The sequence below is a fragment of the Maylandia zebra genome, linkage group LG23 (genome assembly GCF_041146795.1).
Source record: "Maylandia zebra isolate NMK-2024a linkage group LG23, Mzebra_GT3a, whole genome shotgun sequence".
Classification (NCBI taxonomy): Eukaryota; Metazoa; Chordata; class Actinopteri; order Cichliformes; family Cichlidae; genus Maylandia; species Maylandia zebra.
The window spans coordinates 29118736-29145287 of NC_135188.1; the positions used below are offsets into that span (position 1 = coordinate 29118736).

Here is a 26552-nt window from a genome sequence, read left to right on the forward strand (position 1 = left end):
ACGGCTTGCGAGCTCGGATGTGTGCTGCGGAGGAGTGACACGTGCTGACTACAAAAATAAAGAAAAATAAATAAATTAAAAAAAAAAAAAATATATATATATATATATATAATAACAGGCACATCCAGGAGTTTTATTTTTTTATCTTTGTTTTTTGTTTAGCTTGTTTTTTTAACTGTATATAAATTTAAGGTGGAGTTTCGTTGCTCTTTTTTTTACTTGAACTGGGAAGAATTAACCCCGCATTTTGGCAACCATGGGACGAGGAGTGAGTATAAAAAATGTTTATTTTACCTCTTTGTTCGACTCCACAAATGCTCTTATTTGCTCCCGCTGAGAATAAGCGGTAGGCAAAAGGAGATATTTGAAAGTTCGCCATTCAAACAAGTGGTTCGCTTTAAGTCGATGCTGATGCTACACCATGTGTTGCGATTCGCTCGAAACGCTTCAAAATGCCTTCTCCTCAAATGCCTCTTGAGGGGTACTTCCGTGTTTCGAACCCTCAGAGTAGAGACTCCCCCCTTTTCTTGTTCTTCTCCTTCTGTTATTTATGTATTTTGTCATTGACTTGAGCCCGTCAAGGATAAAGACCGCTGTGAAGTAAGTTTCCATCGCTCACAGAGATGCTTTTGAGTGGCGTCCCGTTATGTAACGAGATGTTCTGAACCGCCTGAGCTGTCAAAAGTTTTCCAGCTGCGACGGTGCAGCTGTGGAAATAAACCCGCTCGAGAAAGTAACGGTGTCCTCACTTTACTGACTTTAGAGCCACTTTAAGCTTCAACTCGAGTGGGAAAGCTCTTCGTGAGCAACACATAGCACAGAAATGTATGCCTTTAGGGAAGAACTGTGGCTTTTCTTTCTCGCTACTTGTATGTATTTATTTATTTTATTTCAGCACCAGGCGTTTTTATTCTGGGAATAACAGCCTGGCAGTGGGAGGGATATGTTAGCAGCCCGACCCATTTTTCTCTGCCTGCAACTGTGAGCAGCTATCTTAAACTTATCTGAAGTCAGCCGTACCTCCTTTTAGGGAGAATTTCTTCGACTGCTTGCTGGGTAGTTTTGTGTCATGCGGGTTCACTATTGTGACTTTAACTGCAGGAATATAATGGATGAAAGGGTAATTGTGCTCCATGGTGGCAGCAATCCATCACTGATAGATTAAAATTGCTATAAGCTGCTTGCAGGCATTGTTAAGAGAAAAAAGAAAAGAGGACAGTTTAAGCTCTTTTTGTGATGTTTTAAAATTGATTTAAAATTCCCACGCCTCCTTGTCTTTTTTCATCATATATTAGTGTCCAGCTTTTTTACATGGAAAGATTCAGTCTGTTATTGTTCCTCTGTTGCTTCTTGGTATGGCTGATATCGTCCCCTTCCTCCCCGGCTTGAATTGTAGGGGATGAAACTGAAGCCAGTTGCATGTAATGTCAGCAGTCGCCACACCCTGCCATTCTGCGCAGGGGAAGCACTCATTACAGATTCAGCCTGCAAGGGATGGAGAGGTGGGATGAAGGGGAGAGGGAAGATGGGCTGAGAGAGATCTGGCGGGAGATGTGAAGCAGAACGCCTCATTCAGTCTGTTCCTCTTTCATTTTTTCCCTCCTTCTGTTTCCGCAGAGTTTTCTCCTCACTCTCTCTCAGCTTCTTGGCCACCGCTTCTTTTTTCTCCTTCCCATATGTGATGAAAGCCATGCCCTGCCCCCATTCGAGCCTCCACTTCCCCCACAGTGTCTCCCCTCCTTTCCTGCCCCCCTCCCTTTCCTCTTCTCTCCTTTTCTCAAATACATTCAGTGCTGGCACGGACAAATAGCTAGACTTGGAAGAGATGATGGCCACCATAGAGCCTTCCGAAGGGGTGGGGGGGGGTTAAGTTGCAATGGAGAAGAAGTGGGGCAGAGAGTGAGCACAGGTACGGGAAGATCATTTTTTGGGGGGGGGAAGTGTGCCTCCCACTTGCTCCCCTCATAATATGAGGATGACATTACTCTTTCGCCCTTTTTAAAAAAAAAAAAAAAAAAAAATTTTCCTCACCACATCAGCAGCACAGTGCAATAAAGAGACAAAAGCAAAGTGAGCTAGCAAGAGGGTGGATTGATTGCTTGAAAAGAGGGAGGTGGGGGCCAAGAGGCACCAGTTGCCACTGCCGAACAACTTCCAGACATGATGGAGGGGCTGCGGACATTTCTGTGCAGTGCACTCTCTTAACCTGAATGATCCATTCATGGATTAAAAGCTCTTTAGGAAAGAGGAGCAGGTAGCTGAAGCTTATCTATATTTATTTATGCCCCCCCCCCCCCCCCCCCCCCACACACACACACACTTGTTTTTCCTTTTGTTTAAATTCGCAGTGCAGAAGCTGATGGGAGGTTACCTCACCTGTTCAAACTGCAGCTTCTGCACTTGAACTAGGCGAGCACTGCGGAGTGGGGGATCTGAACGCAGAGGCAGCTGTCAACGCTTTCAGGGGAGCAATGGGGGCGAAGTGGACTAAATATTTCATAGTCTTACCTAACTCAACCTTTAAGATCTTTTTCTCCTCAGTTGGCTGAATTATTAAGAAGTTTCAGGTCTTCAAAATCATCCGTTTTTACAACCAATTCAAACGCTTTAGCTATAGCAGTTTCCTTTCACCAACGAAATTATCCTGTTCTGGTAAATGGGTGGGGTAGGGTGAAATGGTCACAGTTGCATGAATATTGGGTTGTCAGGTTGAATTTGTTTGTTTTCGTGCAGCATGCGTTCTGCAGTTATAGAGAGTTAAACTACCCAGTTGTCTTAATCATACTTGGATGGATGACACATTGAAGAGAAATATTTTTTATGATTCAATATCAGCCTTCCAGCAAGCTGAAAGTACATCACTCAAATGTGACAAGGGTCTTTCTAACTGGTTGAAATGTCCATAGCTGCCATAGCCTCCTTGACATCTCCCATCAGTTTCTAGACTCTGCATTGCAAAGCCTCAGTGTTTTGGCTCCCACCCTTCTGGGGTTTTCTTTTCTTTAGTGCTAAAACTGGTAACATTTGACTTGGGTTTATGAGGGTTGAGTTTTGACAAAGTTTTGACCTTTCAACCGTCATATTGTTACAATGTGACCGCTGGTCATTTTCATTCTGATGGGAGTAAGCTTCTTCAGGATGATAATGCCCTCTTTGTAGGACACACATGCCTCTTTTCCACTAGCACCAACTCGACTGTACTGGATTCAACTTGGCTCAGTTTAAGCCTTTTCCCTTTCAATTACCACTCACTGTGGGTGGGGTCCTTATAACAATGTGGCCCAAAGATCCTGTGACAACATTTACATGTGAAATAAATACAACACAGCAATGGAAAACAGAGGCGTATACCTGCTGCTAAGCTGATGGTAAATGTCTGCACCTAGTCTTTGGACTAGGGTCTTGGTTTGTGTGCATCCATTTCCCTAATTTCCATGTTTGAGGGAATCAGTGGCATGAAGTCTGTTGGTCCCAGCCCAGTAGACCAGGCACTACCACCTAATGGGAAATCCTAAAAACTGAGTACAGTCAAGTGAGTAGGTAGTAGATGAGTAGGTGCTAGTAGAAAGGAGGCAATACAGTCACTAATGATAACTATTTGAAGAGGGTGCAGTCAGTCCTATTAGAAAATTTTAGGACGGACATGTTGGGGAGTTCCACCACAATCCTTAGGAATGCCAAATGAGGACCCTAATGGAGTTGTAGAAACTTGGCAAATCAATACAAAGGATGACCAAAGCAGGTGTACAGGAACGTGTAGCTGCGGTACCTTACTGAAACACCCAATGTTAAGTTTTTCCTTGAATTTGTCTCATCTGAAATCTATGGACAGGCAGATTGGCTCTGTGAAAGTACTGGTTAAGGACACAGCTGAGGATTTTCTGATCTTGAGCTTGCAGTTTTGCATGGAAAATATGACTATGCGAGTGTAGTTGAAACATTGAAGTGTATATGCTGTGAACAGTGAAAAGATGGTAATATTGCTGTTTCTGGATGGCACTCCCCTCACTCGTATCAAAGACTTTTCTCTCTCATCTTCCCACCATAAGCTGACTTGGCAGGCTAGTCCCCGCCCACTTTTAATCTACACCTTCACATCCATTCCTTACAGTTCGTTCCCCCCTTGTTCTCTGTTTGTACCTGTTTTCCTTCCGCTCTTGTCCCGCTCCCCCTCTTTACTGGGGATTTAACATTCTTTCCGCTTGGCAGTCACTGTGAATTAACTGGGACTTTTGTCACACAGTACCCCTTGTCTGTTTCCGAACACCGCGTACCCCCTTCTCTCTGCTTCTTTTTCCTACGCTCAGTCAATCTTTACCCGTTGTGTTTCCTACGTTCCATTAATCTGTTTGCCATCTTTAGCTTCTCTCTTTCTTTCCTGCTTTGCCATTCTTTCTGGCTTTCCTCGTTTTTATTTTTAATTCCCTCCCTCCAATTCTTCCACATGCCATCCCTCCCTGAGCCTTCCCCTCTGTTTTGCTAAGAAGCTTGAGCCGTGTGATTTGTTTTCCGTGGCAGCTCTTTGAACTTTCCCTGCGAGCCTGTAGCTGAGTAAATGTGGAACATGGACATAAAAACCAAAAACCTGCAGAGAACACACGGGTGGCTGTCTTTTGTGCTCCTTTCCTGCATGAGGAAATATGGGAATTTTCCACGCCATGTTAAAATCTAGATCCAGGATCTGCAGGCTGAATCACTGAGCTGTTGGCTCGTGCGATTATGACATAAGATTGCAGTTTGAATTCTTGAGGAAACACTGCCAGACATTCATTCATTCACTCACTTTTGTTCTTTTCTTTTTTTTTTTATGGGGGGAAAAAAAAAAAAAGCTGAGAGTCACAGGGACGTGGAGGGAGTTTTAAACACGACCCCCCCCCCCCCCCCCCCCCCCCCCCCACATTTAAATTAACACACTTTCTTTTCAGTGTTTAAACAGAAAAAGGGGTAGTTGGAGGAAATGAAAGAATAAAGGAGGAGGAGGAGGGGGCATGGGAGGAAAGGGGGAGGAGGAGGGGCTGTGACACGTGACTTTGTCCATTCACATATCTCCAGAGGTGTGGCAACAGTCGCTGGTGGCAACCGGGCAAAGTCCCAGGACAGTCTGTGTGTGTTTGTGGGGGCACAGTTGAATGAGCAGCTTTTGTATCTGGTAAGAGACCCTGGCACCAGGGTGGACTCGCTCACAGGAATTCTGCCTGTAAAACGTTTTCGAACACTTTAAAATATGTGGCTGCTCGACCGCTTTCTTCTGATGTCCACTTGAGCCTCTAGGATGTTGTTCTCCCATGCGAGGAGCAAAAGCCGGGAGGCTGGGAGTGGGGTCAGCTTTTGAAGTTGCTTCTGCTCGGAGATGCAAACCCTCACTGTTTTCCCCAACTTTGTCATGCTTCTTTTTCTATCTCAAGCCTTCTTCTTACCGGTTAGTTCTCACGGGATTCAATCGCTAATAATAATAATAATAATAATAATAATAATAATAATAAATAAAAGCTGAGCTGAACTCAATGTCACTGATATCGGTCTGTAATGTTGCGAAATCTTTCTGACAGTTCCTGGACTGTGTAGCCTTTTTGCAGACAAACAAAAGAGAGCGTGGTTCCAGCCTGTTTTGAAATTCCCAAAAATCTCCAAAAAAAGGCGCAAGGAAAAAAAAACAATGAGCACTGGTCAGCATCATAACAGATAACATGGCCCACGTGCCTGTGGTCTTACCAAGCACATGAAACGATTCTGTGAGGCTGTTGTTTGTGTGTTTGATGCAGATTTTGTGAGGGTAGTACAAAAGGCCATTGTTCAGGGAGAATTCATACCAGTTTATTATGATGTTTGCTTTTGTAGAGCAGATCCTTCCCTCTCATTTTTTTCCCTTGCTCATCATCTGTCAGTGTATTGTCTTCATACCACCTCCTTCCCCACTTTCATCCTTGCATTTTCTTTCTAATCTTAACCACCTTGCTGCTGTAAGGAGTTCACTGACCTTGAATGCTGCTCTTCAAGGTTATGAGAAGCCTCTCAGTGTAAGTGCACTGGACCCCAGAATCCTCAAAGTAGTAGTATTTGTTTGCAGCTGTGCTTCGAGCTAAATAAGCATCAGGAAATATGCAGACAGCGATGTCTTGTGTGATATCCTTAATCTAGTTGATATCTCTGACTCTGTGCTTTGATTTGTTGTCTTGCGAGCGGAAAAAGACCGCGAAAGCTTCAGAGTCACCTGACTCTCTGTTGCCTCTTCTGACACCAGGAAGATGAGCTGTCAACATGTGACTGTGGAGTAAGTGTAGGTGCAGCACCTCTGCGTGTTAATTTATGATGTCTCAGTAGTAGTTAGTAAAGTGACAGGTGCAGCGCCGTCACGGGGGATGCAGTCATTTCTGTACAGTGCAAGTAAGACTGGGGGAGGGTGGGTAAAATCCCGGATGGGATTTAGTTATGTGTCACCCTTATCTGGCAGGACCAGAGCAAGTTCACTGGGTTTAAAACTGATGCAACTGATGAAATGGGGCTTTCCCCACACAGAGGCAGGTGCGTCGACAGTAATGCATCAAAGACCGAACAAAGAAATGGCAGACAACTGTGGCTGACTTTAAGGCCACGTGTTGGCAGTGAGCTACAGAGGGATCATTAACACTGTTTTGTCTTTATAGTCAAGGCAAATGCCTTTAGAGTTAGAGGCTGAATGCTGTCAGTAGCAATGAGTTGAATGAAATGCTGTGTGATTACAAATAATCTGAGTGTCACTTGATTAAGAATAAACTTAGGTTCCAGTTCAAGGCTGGGAGGGAAAAAAAGTGTTTTGGCTGAGGCGCACAATGACAAATCAACTGACTGAGGTGCGAGACGCAGGGAAATTTACTTATCAATCTACTCTGTCTTTTAAAAGAAATGTCAAGAGCAGACTTAGGGGAGCGGTGCAGCAGCTCCGGCTTGACTGTTGCTTGTCAGCTGCTTTCTTTTTTGAGTCTGCCGTCAGGGACTTTGTGCTCTGTAGCAGGTTAGTGTTTCTATTCTGGCATCTTCTCAGACTCTGATCTTTTACCTGAAGTGAAAGACTTGAAATAGCAGGTGTTTAAAAACTCACAGATCACTAGTCCAAGTTGGGGTTTCTCTCCATTGTTGTGGCCTCTTTTATGTATCATTCATATTCATAAATACACTGTTGCTGTGACAAAAAATACTAATGACTTATTAATTTCATTTCTGGATACTTCAATTATAAACTTTTATCTTTCCTATTAGGACTAGAGCCCAACCATTACAGTTGACTAATACTGGGTATTTGCCGCTATGTTAGTATCAGTGTCTACAGACAAACACAAAAACCAACAATACAAATAGGCATATAAAATTGTCATTATCCTAAAATTAGTAGCTACACATAACAAATGTATGAAGAAACTGGTTTGTGTGCCTGAAAATATCGGCTAATATGATTTTTCAATCACTGAACATGAGTATTCGTCTTAAAAATCCTGTATCAGTCTGACCCTAAATAGGATAATTAATGTAACTACTATTATATAGTAATTAAAGAACCAAAAACTGTAATTATTTAAGCTAACAGATATTTAATTATTAATTATTATTTAAGTTGGACAGTCAAAATTAAAATGGTTGCAGTTCAACTTCTTTTTCTGAGGACGATTAATGTTTGCACAAAGTCTAATGATATATTTGACGTGCGTCAGTCAAGTGATATGTTCTTGAGGCCATTCAGCTGAGGAGTGCATGCAGTCCTGGATGATAAATGATCAAATCATAATCACAAGCTATCAAAGACAAATGCATGATTTTTCATTGATTGATTAGAACGGGTGGTATACACAAGCCTGGCATTCTTCATATCCAAAATTCCAGAGGTGAATGAATTTTTATCAATAAAACATTGTTCAGGATGTGAACTTTTATACATGGAGGACATGGACTTTACAGACTCTTCAAATTGGTGTCATCTCTGTTGGAAACAAATGTGTGTCCAACTTTGGGCTCTGGTCCTCTCTTCATGAGTGTTCTCACTAAAGCCAGATGGCCCCTGAGGGCCCCCTGAGGTTCCAGAGGCTAAGAGCAAGAACCAGGCTCGATGTTTTCCCAGCTTAGCTGGCCAGGGGGGCTCAAGCAACAATAACAACATGTGCTTGGGATCACACAGTGCTCTGGTGGCTCTCTGGGAAACTTTAAGGGCTAATGTGGTAGAAAAACAATATTAGTTAGCATGTTTCCATGACTGGGACTGTGGTTAGGATGTTCATTTATAGTCATTCTGGGTCCAAAATATCACCACCTAACGAGCGAAGCAAATTGGTAGTCACTTGGTGTTGGACAGCCTCCTTCTCTGCTAACATGCTAACACCTTTAAAGTGCTGTACCTTGTACAGCGCTGAATTATTGATGGGACTTAACCACTGATCGATGTCTGCTTCTAGAATTGCTGTCTTCTGTTACATACCTGAAGCACACACTAGCTTAGCTTTCTCTCCCTCGTAGCACAAACCCTGAGAATCAAACATGTGCTTAACCTGTTAAAACACACAGCTAGTGGCCCATTTGGGCAATAGAGTTATCCAATTGTCCAGGTTATATCAACATTATCTTACTTGAAATATATAAAAACCTACATCCCGTTACTATGAGACAATTACAGCCTGCTTCATATATCTGTGATATATGAGCTGAACTATTGGGTATTTGCCGGTATATTGGTAGTGTCATTGATAACAACCAATAAATGAATTAAGTAATGGGAAAAAGACACTTGAACATGGTGTAAGTGTTGCTGTTGCATAGGCTGACTACCAGGTGGAACTCCCCTGTGTTTGAATTGGAACAAATAACAACCAGCTGACTTGATCAGAGTTGGTTGGTTGACTGAGATCAGTCTGCAATAAAACAATAATTTTTAAACTAGTGAGGATTCATAAATGCCTGCATTTTACAAACCTGTTTCTTTCAGAAGGGAAAACAGCTGATATGTGGGATTTTTCAAATCTCTAAATATCAGTATCGACTTTTTTTTTTTTTTTTTTTTTAAATGGCGATGGTTATCAGTATTCCTAATCACAGTCAGTCTTTATGTAGCCTGCTAATGTGCCACATTAAGGCTAAAGGCAGCTGAAGTGTTCAGTCTTATGGTGGCCCTCAAAGAAGAACAGGAATTTTAATGTCTGCACTTAGTCAAGTGGCCATGTACAAAATAATTGTTGAGATACTTCATTTTGGGCTTAAGTGGATATCAGCTTTTGGCTGATCTGTTAAATTGGACAGTTGGAATAAAATAACAATTTGAAAATTTCGGTTATCTTCCTTTGAGAGTTCAACATTGTAAATGTGACTAAATAATAACTGATCGGTGGTAAAAAGCTTTAAAAAGCACATCAGTTGCATTGATTCAGAAACCCTGCAAGTCTGAATGAAAGTAAAATTGTATAATTTCCTATTATTGCCAGATTGTTTCATCATATCACCAAGTCTTTCTATAGAGGCTATAACTTTAGTCTTTTAGGAGTATCATAAAAACCACTGAGTTTGGCAGTCTGAAAGCAGAATGTTCATGTCCTCATATATAAGGAGTGGTTATGTTGGCCATCTGGTTATGGTGTCAATAAAAACTGTAGGCTCATTATTCACCTCATTTAAAACCCTGGACAGGATGAAGGTGTTCAGCAGCACATGGAATTGCCTTGCGATGTTTCTCACTGTTGAAGAACGGAGTTCATAAGTGCTGCTTCAGAGCTGTGCGTTTTGAGCTTTAAAAATAACGCTACTTCTACCCCTAGCTGTTTCCTGTGACTTCCTTTCTTCCACTTGCCCACTCTGTCTCACCGTCTCTCTAGCTTGGCCATTTAGAAGACGGTCTTTGCGCAGTCTTGCTCTGTCGTGAAATGTAAAATCAGAAGTGTTTCCATATTTGATAATTTTTAAACCTGCTTTCACTACTATGAGTAATTCTATGTGGACACTGCAAGATCCAAATTTGGAGATATTCTGTTTACTTGCCTACAGCAAGAGAATTTGTGTCCCAGTTGGAGTTTCAAATCAACAAAATAGGGTGATATATATAAGTGTGACTACCAGTAAATGACTAGTGTGGTTTATTGTTCCACTCTGGTGTTTGGCTGGGGTGCATAACTGTTCACGTTGCATTTAGAAAACTGGCGAGTGAATAAAGTGCTTTGTGTGTGCATGCGTTTGCATGCAACAGTGACACCTTTTACTGCAAACGTGGGTGTTTTCAACAAGTGAAACTGGTTTCACCCAGCACCGTAATCTGGCTCACCACAGAAAGTCTTATCTCGCAACTGACCAGTAAGCGCAAAAACTCTGCTCCTCTCCGAAGTGAGACTATTGATGCTGGCAGATAAAGATGTGCCTCTAGAGCTCGACTGATCCTTTGAAAGCTTAATTGACTTAAATTTTCAAAATTGTCAGTTGCTGAAACACAATTTTACAGATGGATTATTGTTTTTTTTAAAAATAAGAGGCTTTTAGAAGTTTACTGGGAAAAAAAAGAAAGAAAAAGAGAGCTGTTTGCAGTGACAGATGGTGTCCACATGTATGTGACAAGTTAAGAGGTGACTATTCTTTCTTGGACTGTTGGCTGAAGTTTGTGGCAGTTTGTCTCACCAATTTAGGTCAAGGTTTTCTGAGGTTTAGACAAGGCCATGTTTGTTATTTTTGTATCTGGTTTTAAGTGCACTGACCCACATGGAGGCTTAAAGAGACGCAGTATGGCAAAATGTCTTCTGGCATTTGGAGTCATGAGACATCAGATGCACCTCGGCAGTAGTCATCGTGTTACTTATGCATGATTCTGTCTGTTTCTGCACAGAAAAGGTTTGGAACATGAAGTTTCACCTTCAAGTTGTAACATTTTATTATTTAGCATGCGTGTGCCATCAAGTGGTTGCAGTTCATTTAAATCAGTGGCACGCACCCCCACTTAAAGTGTCATGCAGTGATTAATATTCACTGGCCCAACATTTAAACCACTGCCAGGTGAAATGAATAACATCCATCATGTTGTTGCTTTGTTGTGCTAACAAACAAAACTTGGGTTCTGAATGTCATGTGGATGTCACTTTGATCAAACCATCCACGCAAATACCAATGCAGAAAAGGCACCCCACTGTAAGGGCCATGGCAGTTACCAGTGGCAACAGTCTTCCCCCAGCAGGGAAATGCACAATGCCATGCAGCAAAAACTGCTATTAAAGGACTACATTTACCAAATAGAGTGACCCAAGCATTCCTCTGGCCTCTCTAGAATGCGCCCCATACCGCAAGCCCACATGACCCAGATGACCCAAAGAATCCGGGGTCAAAGTCTCAGTGTTAGAAACCACAGGATATTCCCAGAGGTTTTATGTCCTTTCCCCAAAGGATCAAAGCTGGTTTGGCATCACAGGAGGGAATCTACTCACTGTTAGGCTCGAAGATTTGATCTTATATGGCTTTATAACTACATGGTAGAAGTTGTATTATAGGCATGTGGATATAAACCCAGAATGAATTCTGAATTGTCCAATGCCTCAGAATTAACTGCCTCACATGTATTGGTTTCTTTTTATCTGTGCTGGTATGTTATCCAGTGGTGGCACATCAAAAAACGACTATATCAAGGTCATGACAGTAAGATTTTTGGACACTTGGAAATCTGTTTTGTTTTTTTTGTTGTTTTTTTAAATGTCCTTTGTGTTTATACTCTGGGACTGAACGATTGGTTTAATGTCTTGATTTAATGTCAGATCTCATTAGGAAACCAATAAAGAAAGAATCTTTTATACATAGGTCATTTAGCAAAGCAGCAGTTTGCATACATTGTTAGCAAAGTGACCGTGGTCGTTGGTGAGTTCTTAAATGTGCGTAGTTGTGCGGGGTGGCACTTTAATCACCCTCACCCAGCTGAACATGCACATTTTAAAGAAGCTAACATAGGAAAACCACCTCTGTCTATCCAGAATTCTGAGCTGGCCGCAAACTAGCAGCCTCAGTATGAGCAGCAAAATGGCAGATGCACTCGCATAAAAAAAAATTATGTAATGTAATGTGTAAAAAGAGGGGAAAAAAAATACTGGAAAAATGTAAATTGCTTTGGGAAGTTTTAGATCCCTTGCTCTTCCAGTGTGGATGTCAAAGTATTCTTGGGCCAGATACTGAACCCCCAATGCATCCATCTCAGTGTGACTGTTAGGTTGAAAGCATTTAGGTATAGAGAAAAACACTTGTATGAATGTGTGTGTGAGACTGGGTGAATATGACTTGTAGTAAGAAAGCACTCAATTAGCTTGCAGTAGAAAAGTACTATATAACTCCTGTGACTCGAGAGAACAATAGTGGTGTCTCATTACTAACACTATACTTTGTACCTTTTGACTGCCAATTTATGCATTATTGGTATCATTCACAAAGCTTCTTGAGATAATCTAAAGTTATTTCTGTAACTAAACAGTATCTCATTTTCTGTTGTTGTTGGGTTTGTTTGTTTTTTAACCCCCATCTGCCTTGTGTTTCCAGGAAGGACGAGAGCAGTATGAGCTCGCTGCGACCTCGGAGCAGGGCGGCAAGAAGAAGGGCAAGGGTAAGAAGAAAGAAAAGGATATGGATGAATTAAAGAAGGAAGTGGACATGGTGAGTGTGTCAGTGGTCACTTTTGTTTGTTTTTTTTGCTACGTTTGTTCACCTCAGGACCTTTTCCTGTGATTGTCCAGTCCCCTGCCTTTCATTTGAACACTCTGTCCTCTCCATTGTGTTCATCTTCTACCGCTACTTCCTTCATATATACCTCTCCACAAGGAATACCAAAATGCAGCCAGTACTAAAGAGCATAAAATTGGTGTTTGATGTCAATATATTCACAAATCTGTCAAAGTAAAAAGTTTCATTTGTTGATCTATCATACCTTCTTTTACCAATCACATGTTAATTTCTCATTAAATTCTGAATAGTGTCCTCTAAAAAAACATCATTTTTCATCCTGCCACTGCCTAATTGTTGTTTTTCTCCAGTTTTTTTTCCTGCCTAACTCCTTCCTCTTTTCCCTTTCTTGCTTCCTCATTTCATGCTCCTGTTTTGCCTGCTGCCTTCCTTCAGCTCATCCTTCTACTTACTTTACATTTATCTTTTCCTTTCACTTTTTTCACCTCTTCTTCACCATCTCCTCTCTCTGTCTTCTGTTGGCTCATTATCTTTCCATTCATTTATTCATCTTATATGAGGAAGTCGTTGTAAAATGTAGGTAAATATCACTGGTTTTCAGCACATTGAGCCCACACACACTTGGATTACATGAACTCTGGTCTGATGCCACTTTGTCTCTGTGTCCCTGCAGGATGATCACAAGCTAACCCTGGACGAGCTCAACCGCAAATATGGAACGGACCTCACCAATGTGAGTGAAAGCTGAAAATGTGCTGCCCTCTGGCTCTCTGTCTGCTTTAAAAACCTTAAACAGTCTAACTTTTGGCAGCTGCTGTCCTCGTCTCCAGACTCTGGCATCGTAATGTAATTTTTTTTGGGGGGGGAGAGAGTGTATTTCCATCAAAGTGTCTCCATCTATCACGGAGATTAGATTAGATTTAAAAAAAAAAAAAAAAAAAAGCTGCAATACCAGCTGCAAACTGGCTGCTGTTTGCCTTTAACCCCCCCCCCCCCCCTCTTTTTTTTCCTTTTTTTTTTTTTTTGTTTTCCCTCTTCGGTCTGACAGCTGACATTCGGCACATGAATGATTAATGGTGCTCGGATGAATTAAACACGAGACTTTGTTTAAAAAGGGGAGCGATCTGTGCTCGCGTGACGAAGGGTTGTCGAGGCTGCTACTTCATCTTCAGGCTCTGTTCGTGTGTTTCAGCCAGGAGGGTTCAAGAGACTTCTGGGGGCCCAGGGAACACTTCCAGTGGAGAGAGCCCTCCGCCCAGTCATAATCCTAATACCAGTTTTTAGCTGCGTCACTTGATGCTGTGGACTGGCTAAAATATTTGCCTGTGCTCGCCAGCTGGCTAGCTGGATTAGCCAAGCTATGCAGTAGCAGGGATGGTTTGCTGTTCATGACAGATTGATGAGGCATATCAGAGATTATGCAGGTCCAAAAATAACGTGGGAGGGAGTGATGGTCGCAATATACTAATTTTACTGGTATAAATGAGCCCCCCATCTATAAAGAGGACTCTTTAGAACAGAATATTATGATTTTTAGAGAAAATATTTTGCAGCCCTCTGCTTCCTAGACCTCACTTTTAAGTCAACTGCATTAAGCTAAACCTTTAATTGAAAAACAGTGGGACAAAGAGGAATAGCTATGGAAATTGAACTGTGACAAAGAGAGTTGAATCAAGTTTTAAAATCTTTGCTGTCGATCATTTGGAGGAAGCGGAGTTCAGGTATGTTCCCACCTTGTCATAACTGTAAGTTGAAAAGCTCTTGTTTTTATTGTGACAGACCCTGCAATGCAGAACCTCACATGCCACTGTGTAAAAGGAAATGCACTTAAGTCTGTGAAGGTTCTCAGTCATCCAGGTCATCGTAGTCAAAGGAGCTTGCAAAGAAAAGCGTCTGGACTTCTTTAAGTTGCTTGAAGACGTTTCACCTCTCATCCGAGAAGCTTCTTCAGTTCTAAGGTCAAATGGTGGAGAGTCCCACATCCTGGGCCATCTGACCTCAGGAATTCGCATGATAAGGTGGGGCCAGGTTTCACAATGAACTCACCTGAAACTCTGGCTGATTGGGACCCACGCCCAGTTTCACACCTTGGCTCAGGCGATTAGAGGATCATCAGGGGGTCCTTTTGTCCCTCTGTGGGGGGTCACTCCCACTAGGTTTATATCTGGGACTCCCCACCATTTGACCTTAGAACTGAAGAAGCTTCTCGGATGAGAGGTGAAACGTCTTCAAGCAACTTAAAGAAGTCCAGACGCTTTTCTTTGCAAGCTCCTTTGAAATGCACTTAACTTTCTTGGTATTAGCCCAGTGGCATGACGACTGTATTGTATAATTCATACACTGGCTTTAATGCATGAACTGTAATGCACACTCCTGTCTTAAAGACACTCCCCCAGTCTCCAGCCACTGCCATCTCAGTCGCACCCTCCAAACGGCCCCCTTCTCCTCATGCAAATGTGCTCCTGGTCATACAGGAGGGATCAAGGAGAGTAGTTAATCAGTGCCTCTAACTGGGGTCTCCGAGCTATGCATGCGTGCGCATGCATGCGTCTAAAGCAGCTGTGAATAATTTATTAGCCACAGACGCCCCTCTGCCCTGATTTCATATGATCCCATTTGCCTCATCTTTTGCTCCTCTCATCTTCACTTCTTCATCTTCCTCCTACCTGCTGATGAAGTAGATGGCCCTGTTGTTGTTGTTTTTTGTGTAGGTTTTTTTTTTTTTTTCCTGTTGATGATGTGTTTCCAGGCAACTAGTAGCACCTACCGTCCCCCCTGGGCTTAAATATCTGGCAGTGTGTGTATTTGTCCCTGGTTGGGAAATGGTGATGAAGACATTTAAAGGCAGACATCGTTGTCCAAGCTCTCTTGCGTGTCAGCTTGGCGCATTTTTATAACATTCTGTTTCGGTATTTTCTCATGTCAGGGGTTGACCAGTGAGAAGGCTGCTGAGATCCTGGCCCGTGATGGACCCAACGCCCTCACTCCTCCTCCAACCACCCCAGAGTGGGTCAAATTCTGCAAACAGGTGACTTCAAAATCTTCCTTGTTTGGAGATTGTCAGGGGGTTCGGCGTCGACGTTAAATTGTGACACAAGTTTCATAAAGTTCGTGAGTTAAAAGGCAAGTCCTGTTCTCGTTTTTCCTTCAGATGTTTGGTGGTTTCTCCATGCTTCTGTGGACTGGTGCCATCCTCTGTTTCCTGGCCTATAGTATCCAGGCTGCAATGGAGGAGGAACCTGCGAATGATAATGTAAGCTACAGTCCTTAACTGTGTGGAAAATGATTTCAGCCAGTTTAACATCATAAAGCAGGCAATGCTAGACACTTATTCCTAATAGGATTTACCTTCAGAAGCTTAACAGAATAAAGGAAGCTAAGTTGGATAAGAAAGGAACTGCTGGGGAAAAGTCTGAACTCGCTGTTTTTGCCATTCAGTTATACCTGGGTGTTGTGCTTTCTGCTGTCGTCATCATCACTGGTTGCTTCTCCTACTACCAAGAAGCCAAGAGCTCCAAGATCATGGACTCCTTCAAGAACCTGGTCCCACAGGTGCCTATTACATTTGAGCTTTTTTTTTTTCTTGCTATCCTAATGAGACCCCTGCTGATGGATTACATTACACTGAAAGCAGTGTTGTCACAGTGATTATTATTGTGTTTATTATTTTTGAGCAGCAGAGAGGGACGTCTCAGTCTCATGCCTGTTAAATCACACAGTGCTTTCTGAAATCAGCTGAAACGGATTTGGACGTTCACCCGACTCCATTTGTCTCACATCAGCATCTGTTTCTCTCATTTCTCTTCTCTCATAGCAAGCCCTGGTTGTTCGTGACGGTGAGAAGAAGAGCATCAACGCTGAGGATGTGGTGGTTGGTGATTTAGTGGAGGTGAAAGGTGGTGACAGGATCCCTGCCGACCTGAGAATCATCTCCGCCCACGGCTGCAAGGTGGGCGCTCCATAAGTTATTTATATCTGCCTCTATTTCATTTTTAACAAACAATTTCTCATCAGTATCATCCAGGGGAAACCTTTTAATCCTTCAGTTCAGTGCTTGTTAGTGATTCGAAGCTCCTGAAATGTCTCTCTAAAAATAGTGCTTCCTTTCATAAAATCCAGGCTCGCTGTGACCAATTAATTCTGTTTTTATTGTGGATTTCAAACAATGTCATGCACTCTGTTTGTATTTTTAACACTTCATTATCAGATTGCCATGTGATTGTGAAGTAGAGCATGAAGAACCAAATTACCCTCTCTGACTCTTCCTTTGAAGTCACTATTTTAGTTACTTGACTTGTGCCTCATTAATTAACAGGCACTTATTTTGTTATGGAAAACAAAAAAGCAAATCGCTGACCCGTTTTGGGTCCCAAACCTGAAGTCAAGACCCTTTCAGTGATCTTTATTTAACTAAAGGCAGATGTTACCATATGTTTGTTGTGTTGTTTCCACTCAGGTGGACAATTCGTCTCTGACTGGTGAATCAGAGCCCCAGACTCGTACTCCTGATTTCTCCAACGAGAACCCATTGGAGACGAGGAACATTGCTTTCTTCTCGACCAACTGTGTTGAAGGTATAATGACACAGAATGAACAATGAAGCTAATGTTTTATTGTTTTTTATTTAATGATCTTATCCCTGTGACAGGAACTGCCCGTGGTATTGTGATCAGCACTGGAGATCGTACCGTCATGGGTCGTATCGCCACGCTAGCCTCGGGACTTGAAGTCGGACGCACCCCAATCTCAATCGAGATTGAGCACTTCATCCACATCATCACTGGTGTGGCAGTCTTCCTCGGCATGTCCTTTTTCATCCTTTCCCTCATCCTTGGGTACACCTGGCTCGAGGCCGTCATCTTCCTCATTGGCATCATTGTCGCCAATGTGCCAGAAGGTCTCCTCGCTACTGTCACTGTGAGTCCAGATGTGTCTTAAAGATCCAGTGGTTCTCAAACAGTTGGCTGACCCAAGCATTCTCCTCTGTAGGTGTGTCTGACTCTGACTGCTAAGCGTATGGCCAAGAAGAACTGCCTGGTAAAGAACTTGGAAGCTGTCGAGACACTGGGCTCCACCTCCACCATCTGCTCCGACAAGACTGGCACCCTGACCCAGAACAGAATGACTGTGGCCCACATGTGGTTTGACAACCAGATCCATGAGGCCGACACCACTGAGAACCAGAGCGGTACCTCTTTTGACAGGAGCTCTGCCACGTGGGCCTCTCTGGCTAGAATCGCCGGACTCTGCAACCGCGCCGTCTTCCTGGCCGAGCAGAGCAACGTTCCCATTCTAAAGGTAGGCCTTTCACCTGTCCTTCTGTTTATTTGGATAATTGGAATCAAATTGAGTCATTCTCGGGATTTTTCTTTTTCCCCTGCATGAATTGTGTATGTGTTTATGTATTTTAGGAAATGATTAGCTTTAAGAGCTAAAAACAGAAGCCTGTGTGCTCTTAAATCCTTTGTTCAACAGCAAGAAATGTTTTTCTGTTGTTGTAAGCTTTTAGTTTGTGTGCTCATTATGTGGGCAGGATTTAAAACTCCAGTACTGCTGACTCATTATCTAAATTTGAATATGCCCTTTTTTCAAATGATTTGAAAAACACAAGTGTTCCTCTGCCCTATTGTTTGGTTTTTATCCTCTAATGTTGTTCACTTCATTCCCAGTGTTTGTAACACCTGTGCGGTTGCGTGAATGCCTCTCTAAATATTCTAACAAAGGACAAGAGACCGGCTCGGTTCTATGAAAGGAAATGTAATGATGCTGCAGCTTTTGTCTATGTTTCATGATAAAGCAGTTTAGGACATATTTATCAAGAGTGTCAAAGCTTCAGTACTTTGTGTTGGTGTTTCCAGTGGGCTGACTTAGCTGGGAGATCCACTGATAATTTCTGTGGCGTGCTACTGACCAAAGAATCCTGTAAAGCCTATGATAAAAGCCCCCTTTTAAATACAGGCCCACATGACACTTCACAGCATTCATCAGTTGGGGGAGGGGTTGCAGATTAAACTCTGGTAAACAACCTTTATTTTTGTAGAGCCCGACTGATATGAGACACAGCTGGTAACCCATTTGGGCAATAGCTACAAAAGTATGACAGTCACAATCATGCTTTTATCCCAGTGCTCACAATGGCAATTAAAACCCAACTGATATATTGGCAGTAAGTCGATGACTGATATTTGCTGTTTATAATGGCAAATAAATCAAAATTCTAAGAATAGAAGGGAGAAACGGCCTTTAATGGTGTAATCAGTGTTGATATGGTGACATTTGTCTACCAGAAGGGACTTTGCAACTTCCCCGTTGGCATATCTGCCAACTGATCCGAGGAGAGCCGGACAGCGTGAACAAGTAATCCTTGACTTGTTGTAACAATAAAACTAGATTATTATGGAACTGCATTGTCGTTATCATCAATATAAATAAACCTAACAAGTTGGAGAAGATCTGTTTGTTCCGTGTGTGGCAAAATTGAAAAAAAGAAAAAAAGGCCGATATGTTGACCATTTAAATCACCAAGTTATCGGTCTTAAAAATCATATCTTCATATCCAGCTCTACATTATTCTGTTTATGAATGATTTTGAACCTTCTAACAGGGGTCCAATTCTGTTATTGGGCTTTTATTCATTTTTACCCCTGCTGAGATGTTTTCCTCTTAGACAGACCGGCTTGTTTTCCTTCACATAACTCCCACTGCAGTGGCTCACATAAACACATACACACGCACACACACATGTAACTACATAATTACTGTGTACCTCACCAACACACACACACACACACACACACACACACGCACACACGCAGCTGCACGTAGGTCTCTTGGCTCCAAGACTATCAGTCATGTTCCTTCACTGCTCATTATTTTCCTGTCTGTCACTGTTACAAGAATGAGGCAAGGGTAAACATGGGGTTGGTTTTCATCAAGGCCTATTATTACAATGGGAAGAAAAATTATAACGGGCATTTTGTTTCTTGTGCTATGCCTTATTCCAAAGTAAATTTAACAGAGAACAATTTTCTAAACTCTCCGTACAGTAATTTGGCAACCCAGTTGAATAGTTTGATAATCTACTTAAGATTCTTTTCCCCATTTTATCTTCATCATCCAGAGAGATGTGGCTGGTGATGCCTCTGAGTCGGCTCTGCTGAAGTGCATTGAACTCTGCTGTGGCTCAGTCCAAGAAATGAGGGAGAAAACCCCCAAAATTGCTGAGATCCCTTTCAACTCCACTAACAAGTACCAGGTATGGCAAAAGTATGCATTGCATTATGAAATGTCACATTTATTGTCATGTACATGAAATCTACAATATTAGATTATCTTAATTGCAAGTTGGGTTCATAACTGTGCAAAAAAAAACAACAGTTTTTAAAAAATTTGTTCCTGTTTTTTTTTTTTTTTTTTTGTTCTGTGCTCATAGCTTTCCATCCACAAGAATTCCTGTGAAGGAGAGTCCAAGCACCTGCTGGTCATGAAAGGAGCTCCAGAGAGAATTCTGGACCGCTGCTCCACCATAATGATGCAGGGCAAAGAGCAGCCTCTGGATGACGAGATGAAAGACTCTTTCCAGAATGCGTACCTTGAGCTGGGAGGTCTGGGAGAGAGAGTGCTGGGTGAGGCTCTGTGGCTGCTGGGGGTTTAAATTTCTGAATTCATAATACTGAGTTGAAACCTAAATGACCACTTCGTGTCCAATCTAGGTTTCTGCCATTATCACCTGCCTGATGAGCAGTTCCCAGAGGACTTTGCTTTTGATACCGACGAGGTGAACTTCCCCACTGAGAACCTGTGCTTCATCGGCCTCATGTCCATGATTGACCCTCCTCGTGCTGCTGTGCCCGATGCCGTGGGTAAATGCAGGAGTGCTGGAATCAAGGTATGCATGCGGAGATCACATTCAAAGCAGACATTTAGACTTCATAAATGAGAGTGTTGACTTATTGGACTTATCAGCACAAACTTCCCTCGTTCTAGGTGATCATGGTAACAGGTGATCATCCAATCACAGCTAAGGCCATCGCTAAAGGTGTGGGTATCATCTCTGAGGGCAACGAGACTGTTGAAGACATTGCTGCACGTTTGAACATCCCGATCAACGAAGTCAATCCAAGGTACCAACTTTCTGTGGGGTTACCTCATGGCCACATTCTTGGTCCCTTTTTCTTTTTAAATGTGGCTGTTACATTCAGCAAAAGGACTAGATGTTGTAGTCCCTGACAATGCATTGCTTTAAATGGCGAGAATCTTGAGGGATGGCTGTTATGAGGAAAGGCAGCCCAGAAACTTTACCAGCAGCACACATCGTTTTATGCCTCAACTTTTGGTTTTTTACCCAAGCTAATCTGCAATTTTTGGAGGGGATTTGAGATCTAATCTAGGTTATCATATTAAGATTTGGGACATATTATCAGTAGTGGACTTTGGATTCATTGGGTGTTTCGGCCATTATCTATTATAATTTCCACCCTCAGAACATTAAGTATGAATGTCATTTTTCCCCACAGAGATGCCAAGGCCTGCGTCGTTCACGGTGGTGACCTGAAGGATCTGACCCCAGAGCAGCTCGACGACATCTTGAAGTACCACACGGAGATCGTCTTCGCCAGAACCTCGCCACAACAGAAGCTGATCATTGTGGAGGGCTGCCAGAGACAGGTATAACAAAACAAATGTGAAAATGTGGCACAGTGCTTTCACCTGTGCTGTGGAGCAGACCGTCCTGCTCGCACAAACACCTGCAGCGTTTGTGCTCGTGTTTTTTAGTTTGGCAAACACAGCACCTGCCTTTGCTTTGTCATGTAAATGCATCTGTGAATTTCTCCCAGTGGTTGGTTATGATTGCTGCTTTGGTCTGATTTATCAAGTTGGCTGAATAATTGAGCGCCAACATCTGTCAAGCTGTGAGCTCAACCATGTGCATGAATATCTGAGCGCATCAGTAAGCGGGGGAAAACTCTCAAAGTTGTACGTGGACTCTGACTATGGAGATATTTATTAAAATAATTCCTGTTTATAATGTCCGATCAAGGGTTTCGGTAAACAATTCTGCGTCACAGACTCTTCACAGCTATTTGCAGGGCGGCGTTTAGCAGACTGCTATGACTGTAACGTTTCAAACACGTCTCTCATCTCAACGCTTTAATAGCCATTATTTGCCACATCAGGTGCAGTGAAATATAGATCTGGTAGTTTACTGATGCACGTTCGGCTATAAATAATTGAACTGTCAGCTTCTTTCTTTGTCAACGTTTAATAAATCTCAAAAATATGCTTGGTGCGCTGTTCATTAGCTCAAGTGGGAGGCCTAATAATAACACTGTGTGGAGCTAATGTGACAAATAATTGAGGCACTCACCTTTTTTTAATTTATTTTTTAATGAAGGAAATCCCACAGGCTTTTGTTTTTTGTTTGTTTTTTGCCCCTGTTGGCATCCAACACAGCCACCGAATAGCCTTCCAAAGCCTTGTCACACGTAACACTGTAGCGGCGAATCTTCCTCCACTGATTCCACATTTATGTCTCTTAGTCACTTTTATCACAGCTGTCAAATACAAAAATGGGAGTTTCCCTGAAACCTTTTGAGGCTTTTCTTTCACAAGGCAGGAGATTGTGTCACACGATGTAATGTCATTTGAAAGAAAGAACGTCGCCTTTCCCCTTCTGTTCTGTTTAATTTGACTTTGGCACCGTCTTGTGTGCAGGGAGCCATTGTGGCCGTGACAGGTGATGGCGTGAACGACTCTCCAGCTCTGAAAAAAGCGGACATTGGTGTCGCCATGGGCATCGCTGGATCCGACGTCTCCAAGCAGGCTGCCGACATGATCCTGCTGGACGATAACTTTGCCTCCATTGTCACTGGAGTGGAAGAGGGTAACAGATTGTACAAATTGACACTAGCTTACTTGTGTGTAAGTAGTAGGAGCATTTATGAATACAACAAATTTGCTTTGGTCTCATCAGGCCGTCTGATCTTTGACAACTTGAAGAAGTCCATCGCCTACACTCTGACCAGTAACATCCCTGAGATCACTCCCTTCCTCCTCTTCATCATCGCCAACATCCCTCTGCCCCTGGGAACCGTCACCATCCTCTGTATTGATCTGGGAACTGACATGGTAGTGTTTTATTTTTTTTCTGCTGCCGGTTAGGGATTCATCGCTCAGTTGTATGATTTTTAAGTTATTTGAAAAACAAGGAACTTGAACTTTTATGTTTTTTGGTGCTTTTTGTTTTGTTGATTGGTGCTGCGTGCTGCCTCTCAGGTCCCTGCCATCTCCCTGGCTTATGAAGCGGCTGAGAGCGACATCATGAAGAGACAGCCCAGAAACCCCAAAACAGACAAGCTGGTGAACGAGAGGCTCATCAGTATAGCCTATGGACAAATCGGTAAACAGATGGCCTCGACTTGAATGCGAATTCTGGAAATTGCCCACTGAAATGACATTTTCTAGACATGGATCTCTGCTAGATGTTGTTTTTTTTTTTTTTTTTTTCTTTCTGTCTTTCTAAGAGGGCAGCTCAGTGTCTGGGTGGAGCAAGATAACAAGAAGAGAGGCATGCACCATAAATAGTCCTGTAGTGATAGAGAGTTGAAGTGTATGCGTGTTGTATGTTTGAGTGATGACAGAGCACTGCCTCGGGCTTTTGATGTTTCCCTCTTCGGTAATGAAGCCAGAAATAAACCTGACCCCTCTGACCATTTTTGAACTTCCTTATAAGAGCGTTATAGACTCAAACAAATTTCTCACCCTCCTTACTGTTTTAAAAACATGATATAACTGTTTTGGGGGTTTGCATTAAGGAGGCTTTGAATATCTGATGATGATCAGTGCATCTTGCCAGACATCTAAAGTATCACAGCATCTTTTTATGGATTATTCATCTCATGGATAATGATTTTAAAATGAAATTTAGTCGACTTGTAATTTTTATTCTAAGTCGTTAATGCCTCAAAGACTGGTTAATCAGATTTATTTACTTAATTACTCACCCATTGACAAATGGTTTGATCCAGAAAATTACCCAAAGGACTGGATAAACATATTCACCGACTCAGACGGCGACGTTCTCATTCGTCTCGTTTTTTCCGAAAGAGCACAAAGCTGATCTGTTTAATCAATAAATGATTGATTCCAGTTTAATTTCACACAAATTAACTGCATGTATTCATCATTTTAGTATTAAAACATCAGAATGTTATGAAGTGTCTGATATAATGATCATTCCCTCTTGCAGGTATGATCCAGGCTCTGGCAGGCTTCTTCACCTACTTTGTGATCTTGGCTGAAAACGGCTTCCTGCCGGCCACCCTGGTGGGGATCAGAGTTTCCTGGGATAACAAGTACATCAATGACCTGGAAGACAGCTATGGACAGCAGTGGGTGAGTAACATTTGTAAGGAAGACCTCAAGTAACAGTTTGTTCCATCATCAGCTGATGCAAACGATGTGTTCTCCATCAGACTTACGAGCAGAGGAAGATCGTGGAGTTCACCTGCCACACGGCCTTCTTCGTCAGCATCGTCATCGTGCAGTGGGCCGATCTGATCATCTGCAAGACCAGGAGGAACTCAGTCTTCCAGCAGGGCATGAAGTGAGTAAAACGCCCTCCGTTTGTGAATGCGGAGGCGCATCACTGTTCTCCGTCACCTCTGCTTGAACTTAGCTGTGGATATTTCATTCTGAAATGGTCCTGAAACAGCTGCCACCTTTAATGTCATGCTTATTTATCCACATTGCAGTAGCAGTGCTCTTTCTCTGGGAAGAACTCCAGCTAACCTCTGCATATATTCTGGGCTCTAAGAAGGATATACTTAATTTAAAAAGCACTCCGGCTGTGGTTTGCATCGGTCGCTCAGATCAGTGTCAGTTGTTTAAAGGGAAGCTATTCTCATCATTTCAAGTGCCACATTGTTATTCATGGACTTGACTGGAGTAGCTTTGCCCATCTCACAGTTCAAAAGTCTTTTCTCCTTTTTTTCTTTTTTTAAATAAATTATTATTATAGACTGGATGAAGGTGCATCTCAGGTCAGCCACTGTCTAAAACAAGCAGTCTTAAAGGCAGTCCTTACTTTTCAGTCAACTTCCTTGTGATTGGCCACCACAAACAAAGTTTAAACCAGTTCTATGGTCACAATTGAAGTCTGTGAGCAGCCTGACATAACCATATTAAGAACTTGTGGAGCTCTGGTCATATTTAATGTGTGTATCCACTGCAGCATCCCGGCACAATAAAACCATATAAAACTATAAATATTCAGCCTGATTTATTTCTGTTGCTCTTTCAGGAACAAGATCCTGATCTTTGGACTGTTTGAGGAGACCGCTCTGGCTGCCTTCCTCTCCTACTGCCCAGGCATGGATGTTGCCCTCAGAATGTATCCTCTTAAGTAAGTAAAGCCCTCCCCCAGAAACCACCAATAAGTACTTTACGGACTCTAATCTGGTTTACTTACCACATGTCGTTCATCCAGACCTGGGGCTCTGGATCAGTTTCTCATCTTCTTTTGTGTTTGTGTGCGTTTCCAGGCCCAACTGGTGGTTCTGCGCCTTCCCCTATTCCCTGCTTATCTTTATCTATGATGAAATCCGTAAGCTGATCCTCAGACGCAGCCCAGGAGGTGAGTCCAGAATCCATGCCTTTATTATCCTTTTTAGTGTGTGTGTGTGTGTGTGTGTGTGTGTGTGTGTGTGTGTGTGTGTGTGTGTGTGTGTGTGTGTGTGTGTGTGTGTGTGTGTGTGTGTGTGTGTGTGTGTGTGTGTGTGTGTGTGTGTGTGTGTGTGTGTGTGTGTGTGTGTGTGTGTGTGGACTACTTTCTCTACTACCCGTTCCTCCCTTCTTTCCCTTCTCCTTCTTTCTTTGCTCCCTGAGGCTAGTGGCTAAAATGGAAAAATTGGCATCTCCTTAATCTTCTGCCATCCTCCTGCCTATTTCCATGCTTTAAAATAAAGTGTATAATGAAATGTGTCCAATGAGTTTTCCTCTAAATCAAGTGAGTTTTTTTTCTCCTCCTTTTGTATCCAGGCTGGGTGGAACGGGAGACCTACTACTAAAGACCTGTCAGTCCAGTCAGCTCGCATCTTCTCCTCCACTCCCGTCTTTGCATGAATATTGTCTTGCTGCTCGGAATAAAATTTTAACCTCTGTGGAAAAAAAAAAAATAAAAAATTGGAACGTGTTTTTATATTAGGGAATGCTTGATACTACTCTTAGACAAATACTGAGATGGAACATGCTGATGATGATGCTGATAAATGATAATGCTAATAATGACATGAACACTGAACATTGACATGACTATGCGTGCCTTGTTTCTGAAACAGGACCAATTTTATACATGTTTTTAACAGTTATGAACGTTAAATAAAAATGCGCTCGAGTCAGGTCCCAAAATGTTTCCTGTCATCATTAATCGTGTGTGCTTGCCTGGGAAATCTCCAGCCTTTTTGACTGAATCCATGAAAATGTAATGCAAATGGCCTGAGCTGCTTCTTTGTTTTTTCTTTCTTTTGAAATGCAACCCTAAATCTTTACCAAAAAAAAAAAAAGGCAAAAAAAATTGAATGATCTGCAAATCTTGTAAACCTTTATTTATTCTTAATAGAACATGTATCAAATGTTCAAATTTAATTTAAAATTGCATAAAGGGGAATTCGACGGCAGGGCGGGGGCAACAAAGGGCTGAAGAAGTGATAATAAAGGGTAACATCTGGAAGATTTTCTGACTGTTTCATTGGCAACAGGTCAGTATCATGATTGGGTATAAAAAGAGCATCTTGGAGAGGCAGAGGTTCAATCTGCAAAAAGGCATCTATAAGTTGAATGTGAAATTGTGAAAACTCTCCTCGTCTACAGTTTTAATATCAAATGATTCGGGGTATCTGGAGAAA

The 26552-nt window shown here is 42.3% G+C and overlaps 1 protein-coding gene across 1 annotated transcript; it reads left to right on the top strand.

Annotated features, from left to right (window-relative positions):
• Nucleotides 1–26055, top strand: LOC101476311 (sodium/potassium-transporting ATPase subunit alpha-1). Its single transcript, XM_004571250.4, has 23 exons — nucleotides 1–268; nucleotides 12508–12621; nucleotides 13322–13381; nucleotides 15575–15676; nucleotides 15800–15901; nucleotides 16087–16200; nucleotides 16463–16597; nucleotides 17105–17222; nucleotides 17297–17565; nucleotides 17638–17946; nucleotides 19769–19903; nucleotides 20081–20273; nucleotides 20361–20536; nucleotides 20635–20771; nucleotides 21165–21315; nucleotides 22363–22531; nucleotides 22622–22776; nucleotides 22924–23047; nucleotides 23897–24042; nucleotides 24123–24253; nucleotides 24950–25051; nucleotides 25191–25282; nucleotides 25687–26055. Exons 1-23 carry the CDS (start codon nucleotides 257–259, stop codon nucleotides 25713–25715), a joined length of 3075 nt encoding a protein of 1024 aa, XP_004571307.1. The 5' UTR covers nucleotides 1–256; the 3' UTR covers nucleotides 25716–26055.
• Nucleotides 26056–26552: the final 497 nt, after the last annotated feature.